General features: G+C 47.8%; 1 protein-coding gene and 2 long non-coding RNA genes across 6 annotated transcripts in view; 1 reads left to right on the top strand and 2 right to left on the bottom strand.

Annotated features, from left to right (window-relative positions):
• Positions 1-3,230: 3,230 nt before the first annotated feature.
• On the bottom strand, positions 3,231-3,995 carry LOC138667675 (uncharacterized). The gene is made up of 3 exons (XR_011318879.1): positions 3,824-3,995; positions 3,583-3,742; positions 3,231-3,502 (listed from the first exon to the last, which is right to left on the bottom strand). It is a non-coding gene; the product is annotated as an uncharacterized lncRNA (long non-coding RNA).
• Positions 3,996-4,572: 577 nt separating this feature from the next.
• Positions 4,573-24,432, bottom strand: LOC138665500 (uncharacterized). Its single transcript, XR_011318479.1, has 3 exons — positions 24,342-24,432; positions 7,371-7,463; positions 4,573-4,668 (listed from the first exon to the last, which is right to left on the bottom strand). It is a non-coding gene; the product is annotated as an uncharacterized lncRNA (long non-coding RNA).
• ERCC6 (ERCC excision repair 6, chromatin remodeling factor) overlaps positions 13,165-25,070 on the top strand; it is a 259,795-nt gene continuing 247,889 nt past the window's right edge. The window contains exon 1 of one of the 4 annotated variants that reach the window (XM_069753041.1): positions 13,165-13,242. In XM_069753041.1, coding sequence (XP_069609142.1) covers positions 13,211-13,242 — 32 coding nt within the window. In that variant the 5' untranslated portion in view covers positions 13,165-13,210. Of the gene's footprint in view, positions 13,243-24,277; positions 24,472-25,070 lie in introns of those variants that run through there. The other 3 variants (XM_069753044.1, XM_069753042.1, XM_069753043.1) reach the window with 3 other exon arrangements.

Below are 25,070 nucleotides of genomic sequence, written 5' to 3'. Positions count from 1 at the left end.
TTGGAGTGAAAGCAATTCAGCGATTTCTTGGATTTGCTAACTACTATGGCGGGTTATACCTCACTTTTCCTCTCTTTCAGCTCCAATCTCCTCCATGATTCGGAAGGGTGCCAATCCTCATCTGTGGTCGTCTGAGGCCGAAGAGGCTTTCCGGTCCATCAAGCAAGCCTTTGCCTCAGCTCCTATTCTTTATCGTCCAGTGGCCAATAAACCCTTCATCCTTGAAGTAGATGCTTCTGCAATTGGAGCTGGAGCTGAATCGCAGAAATCCTCTTCTGGTCGTCTTGTGCCCTGTGGTTTTTTCTCTAAGATCTTCTCCTCCTCAGAAAAAAATTATTCCATCGGTGATAAAGAACTTTTGGCAATCAAGTTGGCATTAGAGGAGTGGTGGTACCTCTTAGAAGGGGCTTTACATCGTTTTATAATCTACAGCGATCACAAGAATCTGGCGTATATTCGTTCTGCGCAAAGACTTAATCCTCGGCAGGCCAGGTGGGCCTTGTTTTTCGCCAGGTTTGACTTTGAACTTCGTTTCTTGCCAGGAAATAAAAACTCCAAAGCCGACGCTCTGTCTAGGTCATTCCAGGTGGTGGATTTGGAGGACAAGCCTGCACACATCATTGATCCTGCCAGAGTGATCACAGTTGCTCCAGTCTCTCTCACTTCGTTGCCTCCGGGTAAGACCTTTGTCACTGAAGGGAACAGGAGACGTGTCTTACTTTGGGGTCACGCCTCCAAACTGGCAGGACATGTTGGTTTCAAAAAAACCTTTCGTTTGACCTCTCGTTTTTACTGGTGGCCAACGTTGTCTAAGGATGTCCAAAGTTTTGTCGCCTCTTGTCCTTCCTGTGCCAAGAATATGATTCCCAGGCAACTACCTTCTGGGCTTCTACATCCTTTGCCAGTACCTTCCACTCCGTGGCAACATTTATCTATGGATTTCATCACTGATCTGCCTCACTCTTCTGGTTCCACCGTCATCTTCGTGGTCATGGACCGTTTCTCTAAGATGGCTCATTTCATCGCTCTCCCAGGTTTACCTTCTGCCCCCGAATTGGCAAAGATTTTTGTTCACCATATTTTTCGTCTTTATGGTCTTCCTTTACATATTGTTTCTGACCGAGGTGTTCAATTCACCGCCCGCTTCTGGAGATCCCTCTGCAAATCTATGAACATTTCGCTTGATTTTTCTTCGGCCTACCATCCACAGTCCAATGGCCAGTTGGAACGTACTAATCAGACCTTGGTAACTTATCTCCGTCATTTTTCCAATTCTCATCAGAATGATTGGTCTGACTTACTGCCATGGGCTGAGTTTTCTTACAATAACCATCCCAGCGAAGCCACTAACAAATCTCCATTATTTATCGTCTACGGTCAACATCCTGGTCTTCCTCTTCCGGTTCCTCCTGTCTCTACTGTACCAGTGGCTGATCTACTGTCTAGAGAGTTCTCCAGGGTCTGGCAGGAGACCAAGTCCGCCCTTGAGTTGGCTCAAGTTAGGATGAAGAGATATGCGGACAAAAGACGTCTTGATTCTCCTATATTCCATCCTGGGGACAAGGTTTGGGTTTCTTCTAAATTTATCCGTCTCAAAATCCCTTCACATAAGCTGAGTCCTCGCTATATCGGTCCACTGGAAGTTTTGTCTTGTATTAATGACGTTTCTTACAAACTTAAGTTGCCTGCCTCTCTGCGTATTTCTAATTCTTTTCATGTGTCTCTCCTTAAACCTGTAGTTTTTAATCAGTTTCATTCTTCTAACCTTTGTTCTCCTTCGCCTGTTTCCGGGGATGATGTCTTTGAAGTTAGGGACATTTTAGCCATGAAAAAACTTAGAGGGAGAACTTTGTTTTTGGTTGACTGGAAGGGTTTTGGTCCTGAGGAGAGGTCCTGGGAGCCTCGAGAGAACATTCGGGCTCCTCGTATTTTGTCCCGGTTTCTTTCTAGTCTTAAAAAGGAGGGGCGTAAAGATGGGGGTACTGTCATGCCGTTGCTGCCGCCGCCTCTCCCCACTGCAGCTCGCCGGGTGCGCGCGCGCGTCGCATTCAGCTCTGCGCGTGCGCACATCTGATTCCTCTGTTGGCGCTCTTTCCTGTCCTCTCCGTCATCCTGGAGGACTGTAACCCGGAAGTAGCTCCCATGCTGCTTTGTAAACTGCTTCCTGCTGCTTCTCTGTGCCTGATGTTCATTTGTGTTTACTAGTGCTTCCGGCCACCTGTGGTCTCTGTGCGTTCCTAGCTCTCTGACTTTGGGTCTCCTCCGCCCTCTGCAGTGCCTGCCTGTTTCCTGTGTTCCTGCCTTGTTCCTTCAGTTCCTCTTCCTCTGCGGTACCTGCCCGGCTCCTATATCTTTTCCTTGCTCCCGTCAGCCTCGGTGTCTCCATATTGTCCTGCCAGCCTCCGTGCCTCCGTAGCGTTCCCATCTTCTCCCTTGTCTCAGTAGTTCCTTTCTGTTCCCTCTTTCCCTTTGTGCCTGCTGTGTTTCCATCTGATCTCAGTCGACCCTCCAGCTTCCGTGGCGATAGTCCCTCACGGGCCTGCCCCTAACTCTCCCTGTATAGGGGGCGGTCCACCTGGTCAGCTCGTCCGAGAGGGGTTCGTCATCACAGTCCAGTGGGTCCGCTCTCCGTTTTTCACTGTTTGAATCTACATGCTCTAATAGGACTGCACTCGGGTGACATCCGAGTGCAGCCAGATTCTTACAGCGTCACAGACATATTGGTAGGTGAGGGTGGAGGTGGTGGGTCCCATTTTTTCTTTGCTTTCTTGGCCAAGTGGGAGTGGTGGCCTCTGTAGCAGTCTTCTGGCATGGTGCTGGACTGAGCAGCGTGGTGGATCCTGCTAGCTGCAGGGGTGCTGAACTTGGGTGTGTGGTAAATGCCACCGGCTGCAGGGATGATGAAGTCGGCAGTGTGGTGGATCTGTGAACTGAAGGCGGTGGCGGATAGTTTAGTGCTGTGAGAGTTTGACAGTAGATGTTCGGCTGCTGGTAATATCCTCCAGCCTGTGGCTTGTAGCTTTGAGACTGCTGCTGCAATGAGTGGCTCTAAGCAGCCTCGCAGGCCTGCATGACGTTGATCTGGAATTGAGGTGCAAGGTTTTCCAACACTTCCCGCTCTATTGAAGAAAAAGGTTGGCTTCCAGGCGGTCAAGGCGTTTACTGACATCCTGTAGAAGTGTGCTCACATGGGTGAACCCACTTTTTAGTCTATCACCAAGCATCTTAAACCCATCCTGAAAGACCGAGCTTAAGTGCATAAACTCTGGTATGAGCGACCTCTCCTAGGCCCTCTGCCGCTGACGAGAAGACCCAACCAAAGCAGCGACAGAGGGCTGGGAGAGGGGAAATGCTGATGGTCCGGCTGCCTGTTCCCCAGCCTGTGAAGCCTGCCAGGTTGCTCCTTCGCTGGTGGATGATTGGGACTGTCTGTTCGTTGGCTAGTCGATGAGGGTCCACTCCAACAGAGGACGATCCAGGTTGTGTGGTGCTGCACCAGGTTCTGTGGTGAAATAAAAGAAAAACATTAGTAAAACACAAAAAAAGGTTAAATTATAGTAAGACTACACAAAATATACTCACATTCGCATAGCAAGTGCAGGCCTCAGAAAAGCAAGGTTCAGGTGGTATTTGTATTTTCTGAGTATCCTTGGAGCAGCACCACTTTTAACCTCATTCTCCTGTCTCATGTCCTTGTTGAAGCGGTCCTTCATCGAGCGCCAACGCACACTTATTCTCTTCACTGTGAATGGGGAAAAAAATTGTAAAACAATGCACCTACATTTAGTTTCACTGACGCGTCACACCACATTGCAATACTTACCAAAATAAATTTCTGGTTCGTGGCACTCTCAATTATGCAGCAGCGATTTGGCCACTTCTTCCCAGAGTTGTCGAATGACACCAACGTTGGAGTGCTGACGATCATGGGTGTCCCACAACGGTACTCGCTCTTGCACAAGGTTAATTAGTTGCTCGTTTTCAATGTTCTGGTAGCTGCTTCCTGATGTGGAATCTATAGATCCAATAAAACAAAATAATTTTAAATTCCAACATGTGGAGAGGAGGAAAAACCAGCCAGTACAATAGAAGGTAGAACACACATCCATGATATGACCTGGGTACGTATCAGAAGTCCCAAAATGACCCATACTCCTACAATGAGGAATCATCTCTAGAGGACCAACGCCTCTTATTTTGCGACTTCTGATACTTACCCAGGTCATATCATGGATGTGTGTTCTAACTTCTAGTGTACTGGCTGGTTTTTCCTCCTCTCCACATGTTGGATTTTTTTATATATATTCTGTCATGTATGTAATTGTTTGTATGCTACTTTTTTGATGTTTGTTAATCAATAAAATATCTATATATATTCTTTTATAATCTTTGGTGTCTATGCTCCCTTTTTCGCTAGTATATTACATTTTTAATTAGGAGTGATACTCCTGTATTTCTATATTGTTATTAACATTGGGAGAGCTGTCTTAAGTACTAAATATGCTCTCGGCCATTTATATTTCATGCTTATTGATTACTGTATTTGCATTACCAGTCAATACATACCCATCAGTAATCAAATGTGATTACATAATCGGTGTCATGTCCACCCCGGGAAGCAGTCACTTCTTCACTTGATTGAAGAGCAGACAGCAGTCAAGTGAAACACTACAGGAAAAAAGAAAGAAGAAAATTTAACCCCTTCATGACCCAGCCTATTTTGACCTTAATGACCTGGCCGTTTTTTGTAATTCTGACCAGTGTCCCTTTATGAGGTAATAACTCAGGAACGCTTCAACGAATCCTAGCGGTTCTGAGACTGTTTTTTCGTGACATATTGGGCTTCATGTTAGTGGTAAATTTAGGTCGATAATTTTTGCGTTTATTTGTGAAAAAAATGGAAATTTGGCTAAAATTTTGAAAATTTTGCAATTTTCAAATTATGAATTTTTATTCCGTTAAACAAATTATGTGACACAAAATAGTTAATAAATAACATTTCCCACATGTCTACTTTACATCAGCACAATTTTGGAACCAAATTTCTTTTTTGCTAGGAAGTTATAAGGGTTAAAATTTGACCAGCGATTTCTCATTTTTACAGCAAAGTTTACAAAACAATTTTTTTTAGGGACCACCTCACATTTGAAGTCAGTTTGAGGGGTCTATATGGCTGAAAATACCCAAAAGTGACACCATTCTAAAAACTGCACCCCTCAAGGTACTCAAAACCACATTCAAGAAGTTTATTAACCCTTCAGGTGCTTCACAGCAGCAGAAGCAACATGGAAGGAAAAAATGAACATTTAACTTTTTAGTCACAAAAATGATGTTTTAGCAACATTTTTTTTTATTTTCCCAAGGGTAAAAAGAGAAACTGGACACCAATAGTTATTGTACAATTTGTCCTGAGTACACCGATACCCCATATGTGGGGGGAAACCACTGTTTGGGCGCACGACAGGGCTCGGAAGGGAAGGAGCGCCATTTGACTTTTTCAATGAAAAATTGGCTCCAATCTTTAGTGGACACCATGTCGCATTTGGAGAGCCCCTGTGTCCCTAAACATTGGAGCTTCCCCGCATGTGACCCCATTTTGGAAACTAGACCTCCCAAGGAACTAATCTAGATGTGTGGTGACCACTTTAAACCCTCAAGTGCTTCACAGAAGTTTATAACGCAGAGCCGTGAAAATAAAAAATCATGTTTCTTTCCTCAAAAATGATGTTTTAGCAAGCAATTTTTTTATTTTCACAAGGGTAACAGGAGAAATTGGACTCCAATAAGTTGTTGCCCAGTTTGTCCTGAGTATGCTGGTACCCCATATGTGGGGGTAAACCACTGTTTGGGCGCACGTCGGGGCTCGGAAGGGAGGAAGGACCATTTGACTTTTTGAATGCAAGATTGACTGGAATCAATGGTGGCGACATGTTGCGTTTGGAGACCCCTGATGTGCCGTAACAGTGGAAACCCCTCAATTCTAACTCCAACACTAACCCCAACACACCCCTAACCCTAATCCCAACTCTAGCCATAACCCTAATCACAACCCTAATCCCAACACACCCCTAACCACAACCCTAACCCCAACACACCCCTAACCTTAATCCCAACCCTAATCCCAACCCTAACCCCAACACACCCCTAACCCTAACCACAGCCTAATCTTAACCCTATTTCCAACCCTAGCCCTAATTCCAACCCTAATTCTAAGTCTATGTGCCCACGTTGCGGATTCGTGTGAGATTTTTCAGCACCATTTTTGAAAAATCTGCAGGTAAAAGTCACTGCATTTTACTGTGGATTCCTATTGAGGAACAGGTGTAAAACGCTGCGGAATACGCACAAAGAATTGACATGCTGCGGAAAATACAACACAGCGCTTCCACGCGGTATTTTCCGCACCAAGGGCACAGCGGATTTGGTTTTCCATAGGTTTACATGGTACTGTAAACCTGATGGAAAACTGCTACGAATCCACAGCGGCCAATCCGCTGCGGATCCGCAGCCAAATCTGCTGCAGATCCGCAGCCAAATCCGCACCGTGTGCACAAAGCCTAATTCTAACCCTAACCCTAGTTCTAACCCTAATTCTAGCCGTAACCCAAACCCTAACCCTAAGGCCAGGTTCACATTGCGCTAGCAGCAGCCCTTTCAGCACATACGCTAACGGGCTGCTGCTAGCGCAAGTGCCGACGTTTGTAACGCGCTAGCGCAGATAGAGCATCTGCTAGCTCTATCTGTGCTAGCAGTGACGGACCCGGAAACGCTGCAGCCCGCGTCTCCGGGTCCGTCACTCAATGACGGCACATCCCTAGCGTACGTTCATTGTGGGCGTGCGCTAGTGATGCGTCCGACATTGCTGTCAATGGCGGCCGTAACGGACTACGTTACACCGCGTTTATGTCGTGGTGTAACGTATTCCGTCTAACGGACTGCTTAGACGCAGTGTGAACTAACCCTAACCCTAGTGGGGCAAAGAAAAAAAAATTTTTTTTCTTTATTTTATTTTAGTCCCTACCTATGGGGGTGATAAAGGGGGGGTTTATTTATTATTTTTTTTATTTTGATCGCTGTGATAGAACCTATTTGATCGCTCTGATTGAAAGTAAAACGTCACTTTCAACAGCAATCAGAGCGATCGTAGCCACGGGGGGGGGCAGGCCAGGTGAAATTACAGTTAACCCCTTCACCCGGCCTGCAGGAGCCTAATCCGGCCATGACGGATATGCTGCGTCACAGGTCAGATTGGCACAGGTTTTCATGACGCATACGGTGCGTCAAAGGTCAGGAAGGGGTTAACCTTGTTAAGAACCAAACACAAAGTAGCCCCCCAAAAAAACAAACAAAAAACAGACACCAATACTTACATTACAGGCAGTAGTCCAATAGCACAGCAGTCAGCACAGGACAAGGACAGACAGCAGCACCAGGACAGATGGCAGCACCAGGAGATAATCAGTCTGAAGGAACAGAAAGAAAAATTAAGAGACATTTTCAAAAGTTCTTTACTTACGTAGCCACTGTTGTCCTCACCAGGACAGCAGCACCAGGAGAGACGCCAGCACCAAAGCACCAAGAGAGACGGCAGCACTAGGTGTTCTGTCTCCGCCATCCAATTTGCTACCTCCGATTATTTGCTTGCATAATTGCAGTTTCCTCAGTATACAGTATTGATATATTCATGCCTTTATTCATCTGTGATGCTTTGGCTCCCTCTAGCGGTCAGAGTTATGTTGGCAGTTCAATCTTGTTTTTGTATTATCCATGTCTGATTCTCCTCCTCCTTTGCAATGCATTATGGTAGCTTAGCCTCCATTTCCCTCCATTTTTCCTTTCACTTTCTTCAGTTTGCCTTCAAGGAAAGACGCTTCACTTCATCCCCCTTGCGATTGCATTGTCGGTATGTCTTTATGCTTCATATAGATATTCCTGCTCTATATTAGCTTAGTTTAACCAGTTGTACTCCCAGTTTAGTCACTAGCTTTCTAAATGTTATGCATAATGTATATCATGTGTATTATGTATCTGTTCTATGCCATGTACTGATTCTATGTACAGTTAGGGCCAGAAATATTTGGACAGTGACACAAGTTTTGTTATTTTAGCTGTTTACAAAAACATGTTCAGAAATACAATTATATATATAATATGGGCTGAAAGTGCACTTTCCCAGCTGCAATATGATAGTTTCCACATCGAAATCGGAGAAAGGGTTTAGGAATCATAGCTCTGTAATGCATAGCGTCCTCTTTTTCAAGGGACCAAAAGTAATTGGACAATGGACTCTAAGGGCTGCAATTAACTCTGAAGGCGTCTCCCTCGTTAACCTGTAATCAATGAAGTAGTTAAAAGGTCAGGGGTGGATTCCAGGTGTGTGGTTTTGCATTTGGAAGCTGTTGCTGTGAGCAGACAACATGCGGTCAAAGGAACTCTCAATTGAGATGAAGCAGAACATCCTGAGGCTGAAAAAAAAGAAAAAATCCATCAGAGAGATAGCAGACATGCTTGGAGTAGCAAAATCAACAGTTGGGTACATTCTGAGAAAAAAGGAATTGACTGGTGAGCTTGGGAACTCAAAAAGGCCTGGGCGTCCACGGATGACAACAGTGGTGGATGATCGCCGCATACTTAATTTGGTGAAGAAGAACCCGTTCACAACATCAACTGAAGTCCAGAACACTCTCAGTGAAGTAGGTGTATCTGTCTCTAAGTCAACAGTAAGGAGAAGACTCCATGACAGTAAATACAAAGGGTTCACATCTAGATGCAAACCATTCATCAATACCAAAAATAGACAGGCCAGAGTTAAATTTGCAGAAAAACACCTCAAGAAGCCAGCTCAGTTCTGGAAAAGTATTCTATGGACAGATGAGACAAAGATCAACCTGTACCAGAATGATGGGAAGAAAAAAGTTTGGAGAAGAAAGGGAACGGCACATGATCCAAGGCACACCACATCCTCTGTAAAACATGGTGGAGGCAACGTGATGGCATGGGCATGCATGGCTTTCAATGGCACTGGGTCACTTGTGTTTATTGATGACATAAGAGCAGACAAGAGTAGCCGGATGAATTCTGAAGTGTACCGGGATATACTTTCAGCCCAGATTCAGCCAAATGCTGCAAAGTTGATTGGACGGCGCTTCATAGTACAGATGGACAATGACCCCAAGCATACATCCAAAGCTACCCAGGAGTTCATGAGTGCCAAAAAGTGGAACATTCTGCAATGGCCAAGTCAATCTCCAGATCTAAACCCAATTGAGCATGCATTTCACTTGCTCAAATCCAGACTTAAGACGGAAAGACCCACAAACAAGCAAGACCTGAAGGCTGCGGCTGTAAAGGCCTGGCAAAGCATTAAGAAGGAGGAAACCCAGCGTTTGGTGATGTCCATGGGTTCCATACTTAAGGCAGTGATTGCCTCCAAAGGATTTGCAACAAAATATTGAAAATAAAAATATTTTGTTTGGGTTATGTTTATTTGTCCAATTACTTTTGACCTCCTAAAATGTGGAGTGTTTGTAAAGAAATGTGTACAATTCCTACATTTTCTATCAGATATTTTTGTTCAACCCTTCAAATTAAACGTTACAATCTGAACTTGAATTCTGTTGTAGAGGTTTCATTTCAAATCCAATGTGGTGGCATGCAGAGCCCAACTCGCGAAAATTGTGTCACTGTCCAAATATTTCTGGCCCTAACTGTATATCATTGTTCACAGTTTCACCGCATCAATATACCACTACGTTTAATAAAGCACAGACTCAACCACAGTCTCCTTATTGGACCCCGGTATAGCGGTTTAGCTGACTGTATAGCTACGTATGAGCCTGCCTCAGCTAGTGAGGACAGAACAGTGAAACGGCAGCCATCCAACTAGTGGGATTCAAGTCACCGGCTACACAGAGACTGAATACAGCTGCAGCAATCTCTGCACAGCCAAGAACTCTCCCAAGACACCATGTCTCACAAATCACATAGGACAAGATCTGTTACTTCCGTCTCCTCAAAGACAACATCCATCAGCAGCGCGGTCGCCATTGCCCGCGCAAATGCTGAAGCCGCCAAAATACGAGCGAGCTTTGCTGACCAAGAGATGCAATTTAAATTAGAAAAAGCACGCCTAGATGACGAAGAGAGAAGGTCACTCTTAGAGAGAGACGAGCAAGAGAGAAGGTCGCGCTTAGAGAGAGACGAGCAAGAGAGAAGGTCGCGCTTAGAGAGAGACGAGCAAGAGAGAAGGTCACGCTTAGAGAGAGCCGACCAAGAGAGAAGAACGCAGTTAGAGAAGGCACGTGTGGATGCCGCCTTAGAAAGCCTAGCAGCAAAAAGGGAAGCTGCCGCAGCCCTCGCCGAAGCAGAATCGCTAGAAGCCGCGCAAAATCCCAAGCTGCATAGCCAAAGCAGTACGTCGAGTCTGGAGTTTCCACTGCAAGACTCACCACAACGCACATCTCAGTATGTTAATGACCTTCCTGATCCAAACTATAACCCTGAACCAGTACCAAAACCAGAATACGAAACCTCCAGCGAAGTGAGCGAGAGTCGTCACGAGGCTCAGGACAGAAACAAACTCGAAAATGTGAGGCAAAACAACTCTGCTAATGACTACCTTGCCCTTTACCAGGTAACGAACGTGGATCACCCTGCTGACACACCGTACACCAGGCCGAAGCAATACGACACCGGCTGGTGCCACCCTGAGGACACTAACAGGTACGAACGCACCTCACATCATTATCAGGGCGACCCATCACCAGTATACTCTGCTGACAACCGGTTCACGACAGAATTTGCCAAGTTCTTCACACGACGTGAACTGGTTGCCAAGGGACTCATGAAATTCACTGACCGAGCTGAAGGTTACAGAGCTTGGAAAGCTTCTTTCCAAAATGTCATTAGAGACTTGGGGCTACAACACAGGGAAGAGATAGACCTGTTAGTCAAATACCTGGGAGAAGAGTCAGTCAAACACGCAGTAAGGATCAGAGACATTAATATAAACCGCCCTGAGACTGGCCTCAAAGAAATCTGGAAAAGGCTGGATGAGTGTTACGGCTCAGCAGAAGTAATAGAAAGAGCCTTGTTCAAAAGAATCGATGACTTTCCTAAAATATCTAACAAAGGTCTCCAGAAACTTAGAGAGCTAAGCGACTTGCTAAAGGAAGTCCAAGTTGCCAAATACGAGGACGACCTACAGGGACTTGCATTTCTCGACACAGCCAGAGGTGTTAACCCTATAGTCCAGAAGTTGCCCTACAATCTACAGGAGAGGTGGCTCACACATGGTTCCACGTATAAATACAAACACAGCGTTCCATTCCCTCCCTTCTCCGTTTTTGTAGACTTCATACACCAACAAGCGAGAATTAGAAACGATCCCAGCTTTGACTTTGCAATACCATATGCCACACCATCACCACCTGCAAATCCATGCAGAACATCTGTGGCAGTACACAAGACTTATGTTTCTTCTCCAGGTTCTAATTACAGGTCTACTGGCTGCTCCCAATCAGAGACAAAGGTGCAGGACCCTGACAAGCAGTGCCCACTTCATCAGAAGCCTCATCCTCTCCTGAAATGCAGAGCCTTCAGAGGAAAATCTATGCCAGATCGCAGAAGCTTCCTGAAAGAAAACGGTATCTGCTACAAGTGCTGCTTGTCCACAGCTCATCTCGCCAAGGATTGCAAGGTCAGTGTAAAATGCACAGAATGTGGCACCAAAGATCATAACACCGCTCTACACCCTGGCCCAGCTCCATGGAGTACACAAAACACGCCAGCTGACAGTGAGCATGGCGGGGAGGAAAGGAACACTGATACAGCTACGCCAGAGATCACTTCACAATGCACCGAGGTCTGCAAAGGGACAATAGACAGTAGGTCCTGTTCAAAAATATGCCTCGTCAAAGTATACCCGAAGGGCCATAGAGACCAAGCTGTAAGACTGTATGCTATCTTAGATGACCAAAGTAATCGATCCTTGGCTAGATCAACGTTCTTTGACCTATTCAACATCAAAGGGCCAAGCACTCCCTACTCCTTAAAGACGTGTGCAGGTACTGTGACAACAGCAGGCAGGAAAGCTACTGACTACCAGATTGAGTCTTTAGACGGACAACTCTGCCTACCACTACCTACGATCATCGAATGTAACCAGATCCCAGACAACAGATCAGAAATCCCTACGCCAGATGTAGCAATCCATCACGCTCACTTAAAACAAATAGCACACCTCATACCGGAACTCGACCATCAGGCCCAGATAATTCTGCTGCTGGGGAGAGATATCCTACAGGTTCATAAAGTGAGACGTCATATCAACGGACTCCACAATGCTCCCTATGCCCAAAAGCTAGACCTAGGATGGGTCATAATTGGCAACGTATGATTGGGACGCATGCACGCCCCATCTTCTGTGACAAGCATGCTGACAAATACATTGGAGAAAGGACGTCCATCTCTGTTTCAACCTTGTAACAATGAGTTCCATGTCAGGGAACTGCCACACAGCATCCAACTACCTGATCATTTAATAGACTTTACTCACGACAGCAGCAGGGCCGCCATCAGGGCATTACAGCCATTACATGTGTAAGGGGCCCGCTGAGGAGAGGCAAGGGGGGAGGGCCCGGACTGACCAGACACGCAGTCAGCATGTCTCATACACTTTGGGCCCCACCTCTTTTCCTGCTGGGCTGGAGGCATTATGAGGTGATTACATCGCTCCTGCCTGATGTGGCCGCACTCACTGCAGCAGACGCTGCACAAGGACTTGAGCTCGGTGCCGCCTCCAGCAGAGGCTCCGCCTCCAGCATCTCTCACCGTGACCGTCACCTACTCCAGAACATAACAGCAGCAGTGACCGGAGCTCTGCAGGAAGAGATTGAAGCCAGTAAAGGTCAGCAATTCTGTGGTGCTGCCTCCTAGTGGCTCCAGAACTAGGGCTTCACTGGGCTGCAGGAGGGACCCCGGGGCCCCACTATTCCTGTGGGATCAAGCTGCCGGCACTGCACTAGGCTACACTACACTGTCCCTCCATAACACCAGTGCTAGGAAACTGCTGTGTAGGAAGTCTCCCTGTACTCATCACTTGCAGTCGGGACCGGGGGAGGGGGTGACCAAGAGTGTGCACTGGAAGAGACAGCAGCCGCTCTATAGTCTCCTGCTGACTTTTGCCCTGGCTGTCCGCTGTCCTGGGATAATGGTGCAGGTGGTGAAGGCCCTGCAGCATAGGTAAGTATATATAATAGTGTGCGTATGGTAGTATGTGTATATAGTGTATGTAATATATAGTGTGCAGTATATGTATTTTCTTGTTTGTAAATAAGTGTATGGGTATACTGGAGATGATCCTTGTATATGTAATAGTGTATCTGCAGTATATAGTGTAGTTAATGTATAGCGTACAGTGTGTGTATATATATATGATCCTTGTATCTGTAGTATATATTGTACGTAATGTATAGTGTACAGTGTGTGTGTATATGTGTATGTATATATATTATAGTTCTATCAGTGTAGAGAAGCGATGTCTGCAGAGGAGTGCTGCACTCTGTACCCTAATGCCAGCACACAATGCATGTGTGTATTTTTATGAATTATCTTTAATAACACACCTCACCTATAATGCGTGAGAAGACGTCATATACTGGTATACTGTATGTATATATGTGAGCATTTTACAGGGCCGCCATCACGGCATGACGGCCGTGACTGGCATATGGGGCCCGGTGGGCAGAGGAGGCCCGCATCGGGCCCTGTCTCATCTGCTCACCGGGCCCCTACCGGCAGCCACAGGCTAACCTGGCCCTTAGCACCGATGCTGCAGCTGTTTAAAGCTATTGGCGAGGGCCCGCACGTCAATAGTTAACAGCCGCCAGCCAATCTGAGGCTGGCAGCCGACGTCAGCCGCAGCGTGCGTACATGTCGCCGGCGTCTGACATCATTGTCACTCGCCGGTGAGTGCACGCTGCTGCTGCGTGGAGACAGAGAACTTCGCCCGCCGCAGGAGCACGGCCAGGTAAGAAGAACTTTTTTTTTTTTTTTTTCCTTGAGAGCGGCGATTCGGGGGGCCCAGGGAAGAACGCTGGACACAGGGGCAAAACGCTGGACATAGATGGGGCAGAGTGCTGGACAGAGATGGGGCAGAGTGCTGGACAGAGATGGGGCAGAGTGCTGGACAGAGATGGGGCAGAGTGCTGGACAAGGGGCAAAACGCTGGACACAGATGGAGCAGAGTGCTGGACACAGATGGGGCCGAGTGCTGGACACAGATGGGGCCGAGTGCTGGACACAGATGGGGCAGAGTGCTGGACACAGATGGGGCAGAGTGCTGGACACAGATGGGGCAGGATTGGAAACAGATGGGGCAGAGTGCTGGACACAGATGGGGCAGAGTGCTGGACACAGATGGGGCAGAGTACTAGACACAGATGGGGCAGAGTGCTGGACACAGATGGGGCAGGATTGGAAACAGATGGGGCAGAGTGCTGGACACAGATGGGGCAGAGTGCTGGACACAGATGGGGCAGAGTGCTGGACACAGATGGGACAGGATTGGACACAGATGGGGCAGAGTGCTGGACACAGATGGGGCAGAGTGCTGGACACAGATGGGGCAGGATTGGAAACAGATGGGGCAGAGTGCTGGACACAGATGAGGCAGGATTGGAAACAGATGGGGCAGAGTGCTGGACACAGATGGGGCAGAGTGCTGGACACAGATGGGGCAGAGTGCTGGAAACAGATGGGGCAGAGTGCTGGACACAGATGGGGCAGGATTGGAAACAGATGGGGCAGAGTGCTGGACACAGATGGGGCAGAGTGCTGGACACAGATGGGGCAGAGTGCTGGACACAGATGGGGCAGAGTGCTGGACACAGATGGGGCAGAGTGCTGGACACAGATGGGGCAGAGTGCTGGACACAGATGGGGCAGGATTGGAAACAGATGGGGCAGAGTGCTGGACACAGATGGGGCAGGATTGGACACAGATGGGGCAGAGTGCTGGACACAGATGGGGCAGAGTGCTGGACACAGATGGGGCAGAGTGCTGGACACAGATGGGGCAGGATTGGACACAGATGGGGCAGAGTGCTGGACACAGATGGGGCAGGATTGGACACAGATGGGGCAGAGTGCTGGACACAGATGGGGCAGGATTAGAAACAGATGGGGCAGAGTGCTGGACACAGATGGGGCAGGATTAGAAACAGATGGGGCAGAGTGCTGGACACAGATGGGGAAGAGTGCTGGACACAGATGGGGCAGGATTGGAAACAGATGGGGCAGAGTGCTGGACACAGATGGGGCAGGATTGGACACAGATGGGGCAGAGTGCTGGACACAGATGGGGCAGGATTGGAAACAGATGGGGCAGAGTGCTGGACACAGATGGGGCAGGATTGGAAACAGATGGGGCAGAGTGCTGGACACAGATGGGGCAGGATGGGACACAGATGGGGCAGAGTGCTGGACACAGATGGGGCAGAGTGCTGGACACAGATGGGGCAGAGTGCTGGACACAGATGGGGCAGAGTGCTGGACACAGATGGGGCAGGATTGGAAACAGATGGGGCAGAATGGAGAAAGATGGGGCAGGATTGGAGACAGATGGGGCAGGATGGATACGATGGAGACAGATGGGGCAGGATGGGGAGATCATATGGGACAGGATGGGAGAACATATGGCTGACGCCAGGAATGAGACACACGGGGGCTAGGATGGCGAATATTACCGTAGGGGCTAATTAAGGGATATTATTATTGCAGTGATGCATTTATTTTATTTTTTTAGTATACTGTTTTAAATGGGGGGCGGTGCTGTTACTGTGTAGAGTGATACTGTGTTGCCTTCTTCATGTGGTGTAATGTAAAGGGTGGGAAAATTAAGTAATGTGTTCTACAAGCGGAACTCGAGATAACTGTGTTATTTCCTGCAGAGACGAGTCCTGGCTGGATGAAGTGATGGCGGTCTGTGCTGGATGAAAGATGAAGGACTTCACCTAGAGACGTCACTGGTGAGTCAGTGTTACCTATACACTGACACTATACACTGTATACTATATAGAGGTCCTGTGTACAATGTCACCAGTGATCACTGTATTACCTCTACACAGACACTGCATACTAAGTACAGATCTCCTGTGTATAATGGCACTGATGGTGATAGTACTGTGGCTTTTTTTTTTATTACTGATCAGTATTGTAGTATTCAGTCATTTGTGGTAATATGCGGTCTGGTCATGGTGTAGTGGTATTTGTTCCTTGTATTTTATATTATTCGATCACTGTGGTGGTAATATGTCATCTGGTCATAGTGCTGTGGTATTTGATCCTTGTATGTAGTATTATAGGTCATTTTAAAAATTGAAAAATAAATAAAAATATACCTAAATTGTATTGCATATTTTAACAAATATTTAATAGGTTACAGCAGAGTAGGGCCCAGCCAAAAGTGTCTACCGTGTTATGGTGGCGGCTTAAAAAATCTTTTGGCCAAAACAAAAGCTGCCGGCTATATGTGTGATCTGGTGATGGGAACTGTCAGTGTGTGATAGGTGAGAAGTGGAGATTTTCCAAGAGAGAGAGGTGGGACTGCGGACAGTTCGAGGGGTGGAGCCTGGAGGTGGGGCTGGGGTGGAGCCTGAGCGGAGTTTCAAGGGGGCCCCGAAAATTTTGCCAGTATGGGGCCCCAAAATTTCTAGTGGCAGCCCTGGACAGCAGTATAGTGTCGGGAAGCTATGAGGATCAGTTAGGGGGCACAGTCTTCCAGAGAACTAAGCAGGACAACCAAGTGGCAATGTCGGTAGAGGACAAGTTGTTCTTAGAGGTAATGGACAAGGGACTCGTTAAAGATGAGACCAACAGCTGGGTCGCACCTCTTCCCTTCAAAACCCACAGACCACGTCTACCGAACAACAGAAATCAGGCATTACAACGTTTCTCCTCTCTCACTCGTAATCTGCAAAAGAAACCAGAGATGAAAGATCACTTTTTCTCCTTCATGTCAAAGATTTTTGAAAACCGTCACGCAGAACTAGCTCCCACTCTCAAAGACTCTGAAGAATGCTGGTTCCTACCCATGTTCGGAGTATACCACCCTAAGAAACCAGGCCACATCAGAGTCGTGTTTGATTCCAGTGCTAAATTTAATGATGTCTCCCTGAATGACGTTCTGCTGACAGGACCAGACCTCAATAACAAACTACTGGGTGTACTTATGCGCTTCCGTAAGGATTCCATTGCCTTCATCGCTGACATCCAGCAAATGTTCCATTGTTTCCTTGTGAGAGAGAGAGACAGGAACTTCCTAAGATTCTTCTGGTACAGAGACAATGATCCTACTAAAGAAGTCACAGAGTATCGCATGAGAGTGCACATCTTTGGCAACAGTCCTTCACCTGCAGTCGCCATTTACGGACTCAAAAGGTCAGCTCAGGAAGGAGAACCAGAATACGGAGCAGATGTCAGACAATTCATAGAAAAGGACTTTTATGTCAACGACTGTCTAAAAGCCATGCCTTCAAATGAGACTGCCATCAGTCTTCTCAGAAGAGCTCAGGACATGCTTGCCTGCTCGAACCTTAGGCTTCATAAAATAGCCTCAAACAGCCAAGAACTCATGGAAGCGTTCCCTTCTCAAGACCTATGTAATGGTCTCAGAGACCTGGACCTGGGGTCAGACCCCGCACCAATGCAACGCAGCCTCGGGCTTCTCTGGAATCTACAATCAGACACTTTCACCTTTCAGGTCAGCCAGGAAGAAAGGCCTTTCACACGTAGAGGCGTCCTGTCTACCATCAACAGTCTGTACGACCCCTTGGGTTTCGCAGCTCCTGTTACTATACAAGGCAAGGCCCTACTAAGAGACTTAACTAGGGAAACATCTGACTGGGATGCACCTCTGCCACCTGATAAGAGGATCCAGTGGGAAGAGTGGAAGAACTCGTTAGCGGCACTCTCCAACTTGCATATGCCAAGACCATACACCCCTGTGCCATCTACTGAGATACAGAGCCAAAGACTGTACGTATTTGCACATGCTTCTGTCAAAGCAATTGCCGCTGTTGCCTACCTCAAAACTGTAGACTCCAAATGTCAGTGCCACATTGGTTTCGTCATGGGAAAGGCCAAACTCGCACCACAACCAGAGCACACTATACCCAGGTTAGAGCTTTGTGCCGCAGTCTTAGCCGTTGAGTTAGCGGAGTTCATCGCATCCGAAATGGATATCGACCTGACACAGGCCAAGTTCTACTCAGACAGCAAAGTAGTCCTGGGATATATCCACAACGAAACCAGGCGATTCTACGTTTATGTCAATAACAGAGTGCTACGAATCAGGAGATCAGTTCACCCACAGCAGTGGCATTACATACCCACAGACCAGAATCCCGCAGATCATGCAACTAGAGCAGTTGACGCAAGTCGACTAGGAAGCACAACGTGGCTCTCTGGACCAAAACTATTGTACATTGAGGAATGTTTTCCAGACACCTTCGAACTTGTAGGAGAGGACTCAGATGCTGAAATCCGCCCTCAGGTGTCTACACTACATACAATGACCTCTGTTATCCAGCTTGGATCTTGCAGGTTCGACAGATTCTCAAGTTGGAAGTCACTTACTCGAGCCATTACCTGCCTGACTCATATAGCTCGCTCATTCGGGACCACCAGAACTCGTGACATGGAAAAATCTAATGGAGCAGCGAGGCTTACCCACGAAAGCCTAATCACCTTCATGGCTGAAGCTGCAGCTATAATCAATGCAAGACCCCTGGTTCCAGTTCCTAACGACCCTGAGGAGCCCTTGTTATTGACTCCAGCTACTTTACTTACCCAGAAAACAGGACTGTCCAGTGCCCCTCCAGGAGGATTCGACGCGAAGGACCTCTACAAGCGCCAATGGAGACAGGTACAAAGTCTTGCAAATACTTTCTGGGACAGGTGGCGCAAACAATATTTGTCTACCCTGCAGCCACGGACGAAGTGGCAATCTACTAAACCTAATCTGAACATAGGTGACCTTGTTCTTGTGAAAGACTGTCAGATTCACCGGAACCAGTGGCCACTTGGTCTAGTTACCACAACGTTCCCGAGCAAGGACGGCAACGTCCGCAAAGTTGAGCTAAGGATGACCAAAGGGAATGAACCTAAGACATTTTCCAGACCGGTATCTGAACTGGTCCTATTGTTGCCTTCGGAAGAAAGGAGTAGTGACATCCGTTGATGCCAGACGGGGAGTGTTCTGTCTCCGCCATCCAATTTGCTACCTCCGATTATTTGCTTGCATAATTGCAGTTTCCTCAGTATACAGTATTGATATATTCATGCCTTTATTCATCTGTGATGCTTTGGCTCCCTCTAGCGGTCAGAATTATGTTGGCAGTTCAATCTTGTTTTTGTATTATCCATGTCTGATTCTCCTCCTCCTTTGCAATGCATTATGGTAGCTCAGCCTCCATTTTTCCTTTCACTTTCTTCAGTTTGCCTTCAAGGAAAGACGCTTCACTTCATCCCCCTTGCGATTGCATTGCCGGTATGTCTTTATGCTTCATATAGATATTCCTGCTCTACATTAGCTTAGTTTAACCAGTTGTACTCCCAGTTTAGTCACTAGCTTTCTAAATGTTATGCATAATGTATATCATGTGTATTATGTATCTGTTCTATGCCATGTACTGATTCTATGTATATCATTGTTCACAGTTTCACCGCATCAATATACCACTACGTTTAATAAAGCACAGACTCAACCACAGTCTCCTTATTGGACCCCGGTATAGCGGTTTAGCTGACTGTATAGCTACGTATGAGCCTGCCTCAGCTAGTGAGGACAGAACACTAGGAGAGACGCCAGCACCAGGAGAGGCGCCAGCACCAAAGCACCAAGAGATGGCAGCACCAGGAGAGGCGGCAGCACCAGGAGAGGCGGCAGCACCAGGAGAGACGGCAGCACCAAGAGAAACGCTAGCACCAAGAGAGACGCTAGCACCAAGAGAGACGCTAGTACCAAGAGAGACGCTAGCACCAGGAGAGGCGCCAGCACCAAGAGAGACGCCAGCAACAGCAGAGGCGCCAGCACCAAAGCACCAAGAGACAGCAGCACCAGGAGAGACGTCAGCACCAAAGCACCAGGAGAGACGCCAACACCAGAGACAGATGGAAGCACCAGGAGAGACGCCAGCACCAGAGACAGATGGCAGCACCAGGAGAGACGCCAGCACCAGGAGAGACGCCAGCACCAGAGATAGATGGCAGCACCAGGAGAGACACCAGCACCAGAGACAGATGGCAGCACAAGGAGAGACGCCAGCACCAGAGACAGATGGCAGCACCAGGAGAGATGCCAGCACCAGAGACAGATGGCAGCACCAGGAGAGACGCCAGCACCAGGAGAGGTGCCAGCACCAAAGCACCAAGAGACGGCAGCACCAGGAGAGATGCCAGCACCAAAGCACCAGGAGAGACGCCAGCACCAAGAGAGACGGCAGCACCAGGAGAGGCGCCAGCACCAAAGCATCAAGAGAGACGTCAGCACCAGGAGAGGTGCCAGCACCAAAGCACCAAGAGACGGCAGCACCAGGAGAGACGCCAGCACCAGGAGAGGCGGCAGCACAAAAGCACCAGGAGAGACGCCAGCACCAGAGACAGCACCAGGAGAGACGCCAGCACCAGAGACAGATGGCAGCACCAGGAGAAACGCCAGCACCAGAAACAGATGGCAGCATCAGGAGAGACGCCAGCACCAGAGACAGATGGCAGCACCAGGAGAGACGCCAGCACCAGAAACAGATGGCAGCATCAGGAGAGACGCCAGCACCAGAGACAGATGGCAGCACCAGGAGAGACGCCAGCACCAAGAGACAACCCGTCTTGTGCTTCCGTCGAGTCTTGGGAGTAATGGACAAGGATTGGACAAGTAATGGAAAAGGGTTTTCATACATCAGTGTTTTTGCAGGTGGTAACAGTTCCCTGGACAAGAATAACGAATTGCGTTCCTTGCGTACCAAGGCGTTCCCACAGACAGGAATGAGGTTTTTTTTACACAATCATTCGCATGCGGTTGATTGCGCAATATTTGGGCCTCCAAAAATGCAATGTTGCATTCGCCGTGCCCTTCGAAACGACAAATGCGCATGCAAAAGCACGCGAACACCTGGCCTTGCTAACACCATGTGAAATAGATGCATGCATGTGGACGAGGCTGAAGTTGGTTTCTTATTCGTTCAGTTTCTTATTCGGAGCTGAAGTTGGTTTCTTATTCGTCAGTTTCTTATTCGGCAATTTTTTCTTTTCTGTTTTTTGCATGTTTAACAACTAAAAATAAGCATCACAATAATAACATACAATGCAGTGAGGTGCCCTAATGTGAACACGCTTAAAAATGGCTACAAAAATAATAAAACTGGCACAAAAATGGGCATCAAAGTGAGCACCAAAGAGCGCTGAAGAATGGGTTAAATGCCTTTGGGCCACTGATCTAACACTGCAGACATATAGAACAGGGCGCCCCGCATCCAAACCAGTTATTTCCAGCCTGGCCCAAATGGGTTCTGGGCACCAGAACTGGCATCAAAGTGGGCAGACAGTCAATTCTTGCCATTTTAATAAGTAACTGATGTTTTTAAGGGGTTAAATGCCTTTGGGCCACTGATCTGACACGTAAAATACACAAACAGCAATGCCCTGCAAGCAACCCAGGTCCCTCCAGCCTGGCCCAAATGGGTTCTGGGCACCAGAACTGGCATCAAAGTGGGCAAACAGCCCATTTTCACAGATTTGAATAAGTAACTAATGTTTTTAAGGTGTTAAATGCCTTTGGGCCACTGATCTGACACTTAAAATACACAGAAAGTGATGCCCTGCATCAAACCCAGGTCCCTCGAGCACTGTATCACTTTCTGTGTATTTTACGTGTCGTATTAGTGGCCCAAAGGCATTTAACCCCTTAAAAACATCAGTTATTTATTCAAATCTGTGAAAATGGGCTGTTTGCCCACTTTGATACCAGTTCTGGTGCCCAGAACCCATTTGGGCCAGGCTGGAGGGACCTGGGTTTGATGCATGGCATCACTATCTGTGTATTTTAAGTGTCATATTAGTGGTCCAAAGGCATTTAACCCCTTAAAAACATCAGCTACTTATTCAAATCTGTGAAAATTGGTTATTTGCCCACTTTGATGCCAGTTTTGGTGCCCAGAACCCATTTGGGCCAGGCTGAATGGACCTGGGTTTGATGCAAGGCATCACTGTCTGTGAATTTTAAGTGTCATATTAGTGATCCAAATGCATTTAACCCCTTAAAAACATCAGTTACTTATTCAAATCTGTGAAAATAAGCTGTTTGCCCACTTTGATGCCAGTTCTGGTGCCCAGAACCCATTTGGGCCAGGCTGGAGGGACCTGGGTTTGATGCAGGGCATCACTGTCTGTGAATTTTAAGTGTCGTATCAGTGGCCCAAAGGCATTTAACCCCTTAAAAACATCAGTTACTTATTCAAATCTGTGAAAATGGGCTGTTTGCCCACTTTGATGCCAGTTTTGGTGCCCAGAACCCATTTGGGCCAGGCTGGAGGGACCTGGATTTGATGCAGGGCATCACTGTCTGTGAATTTAAGTGTCATATTAGTGGTCCAAATGCATTTAACCCCTTAAAAACATCAGTTACTTATTCAAATCTGTGAAAATGGGTTATTTGCCCACTTTGATGCCAGTTTTGGTGCCCAGAACCCATTTGGGCCAGGCTGAAGGGACCTGGGTTTGATGCAAGGCATCACTGCCTGTAAATTTTAAGTGTCATATTAGTGATCCAAAGGCATTTAACCCCTTAAAAACATCCGTTACTTATTCAAGCCTGTGAAAATGGGTTGTTTGCCCACTTTGATGCCAGTTTTGGTGCCCAGAACCCATTTGGGCCAGGCTGAAGGGACCTGGGTTTGATGCAAGGCATCACTGTCTGTGAATTTTAAGTGTCATATTAGTGATCCAAAGGCATTTAACCCCTTAAAAACATCAGTTACTTATTCAAGTCTGTGAAAATGGGTTGTTTGCCCACTTTGATGCCAGTTTTGGTGCCCAGAACCCATTTGGGCCAGGCTGGAGGGACCTGGATTTGATGCAGGGCATAAATATCTGTGTATTTTAAGTGTCAGATCAGTGGCCCAAAGGCATTAAACCCCTTAAAAACATCACTTATTCAAATCTGTGAAAATGGGTTGTTTGCCCACTTTGATGCCAGTTCTGGTGCTCAGAACCCATTTGGGCCAGGCTGAAGGGACCTGGGTTTGATGCAGGGCATCACTGTCTGTGTATTTTAAGTGTCAGATCAGTGGCCCAAAGGCATTTAACCCCTTAAAAACATCAGTTACTTATTAAAATGGCAAGAATTGACTGTCTGCCCAATTTGATGCCAGTTCTGGTGTCCAGAACCCATTTGGGCCAGGCTGGAAATAACTGGTTTGGATGTGGGGCGCCCTGTTCTATATGTCTGCAGTGTTAGATCAGTGGCCCAAAGGCATTTAACCCTTTCTTCACCGCTCTTTGGTGCCCACTTTGATGCCCATTTTTGTGCCAGTTTCATTATTTTTGTAGCCGTTTTTAAGCGTATTCACATTAGGGCACCTCACTGCATTGTATGTTATTATTGTGATGCTGATTTTTAGTTGTTAAACATGCAAAAAGCAGAAAAGAAAAAACTGCCGAATAAGAAACTGCCGAATAAGTCTATGTTCACATTTGCGTTGTGCGCCGGCGACGCAACGCACAACGCAAATAAAAACGCACCAAAACGCACGCAAAAATGCTGCGTTTTGCAACGCATGCGTCGTTTTTTGCGCTAATGTGAACGTAGCCTAAGAAACCAACTTCAGCCTCGTTGCATGTGGATCTATGCGGATGAAACCCTGCGCGCACAGACGCAAATGTGAACAACGACAGGTATCGCAAGTTCCGGGGCCCTGATCAAGCAGAGTGGGGGGCACTTGTTAGAACCAGCACCGAGTGGGCCCTTGCCCGGGTGCTGACACGGGCCGAGTACAGTGTGCAGAGGAATTATAACCCTCCTTGTAGCGTCTCCGGCCTACTACTAGTCATCTCTGTAGCTACAGTACACACACAGATACAATGGCGCTGCTGGGAGGAGGCCCGCCCCTCACAGGAGCCACTCCACTCTAGACGCAACCGTCATGTCCACACAAGCCTCATCTCCAGCTGCACACAGCTCTGGGCCTCCTGGGATAACCTCTGCACTCGGCTCCGCCCCTTCCGGTGACATCATCCTCTCACAGGAGCGCCTCTTTTCTAGACACTACCCCGGCTATAGCGCCTACCCAGGAGGAAGCACTGCAGGACGTTGCCGGTCGGAGAGGGGGTCAGTGCGCTGCTCGCTCAGCGATTAGGTGACGGGAGAAGGCACGTCCGTCTGTGCTGCCGGTTACTGCGGACACGCGCGTGCTCCTTGTATGTAGACTGATCACGTGACGGTGGCGACACTCAGGAGCGGACGCGTCCTTTGTACCCGGGCACTCGGCTATGTGCACACGATCAGGACCTGGCAGCGCTGCCCACTGTGCTGTAACATGAGCGCTGCGGGCATGAGTCCTCCTGATCGCGTGCATACATACCCTATGGGTCCAGTAGAGAAAGTCGCTTCCAGACAGCAGCGTCTAACTGGGGACAGTCGGACCGTGACAGTGCAATTGTTGCCCTGCCATCATAGCCAGGGCCCGTGCTCAGTAAGGGGCCACCATGGTTAGTGCCTGTTGGCCTGTCCTCCATGTGGTGCAGGGACCCTCGGCTGAGTGCAGCGGGCACCCTCAGGGTGTCATCCATGTATTGCACACAGCAGAGGGCCATTGCACAATTCCTCCTTTTTGGAGGTGGCAGACAGTGGCCCTTTGGCCCCTGTGCGGCTGCTCCAATGGTATGTCCACTCCGGAGAGAACAATCTTCTAGATGTAGCTCCTAACTCCGAGACCCTCCTGTTTCTCTAGAGTAGAATGACGCACATTCACTAGGCTCCCTACATAGGGTCGCCGTCATGACTTGCCAGGCTGACC

Source organism: Ranitomeya imitator, chromosome 2 (genome assembly GCF_032444005.1).
Source record: "Ranitomeya imitator isolate aRanImi1 chromosome 2, aRanImi1.pri, whole genome shotgun sequence".
Lineage (NCBI taxonomy): Eukaryota > Metazoa > Chordata > Amphibia > Anura > Dendrobatidae > Ranitomeya > Ranitomeya imitator.
This window is presented reverse-complemented; position numbering and strand designations above follow the sequence as displayed.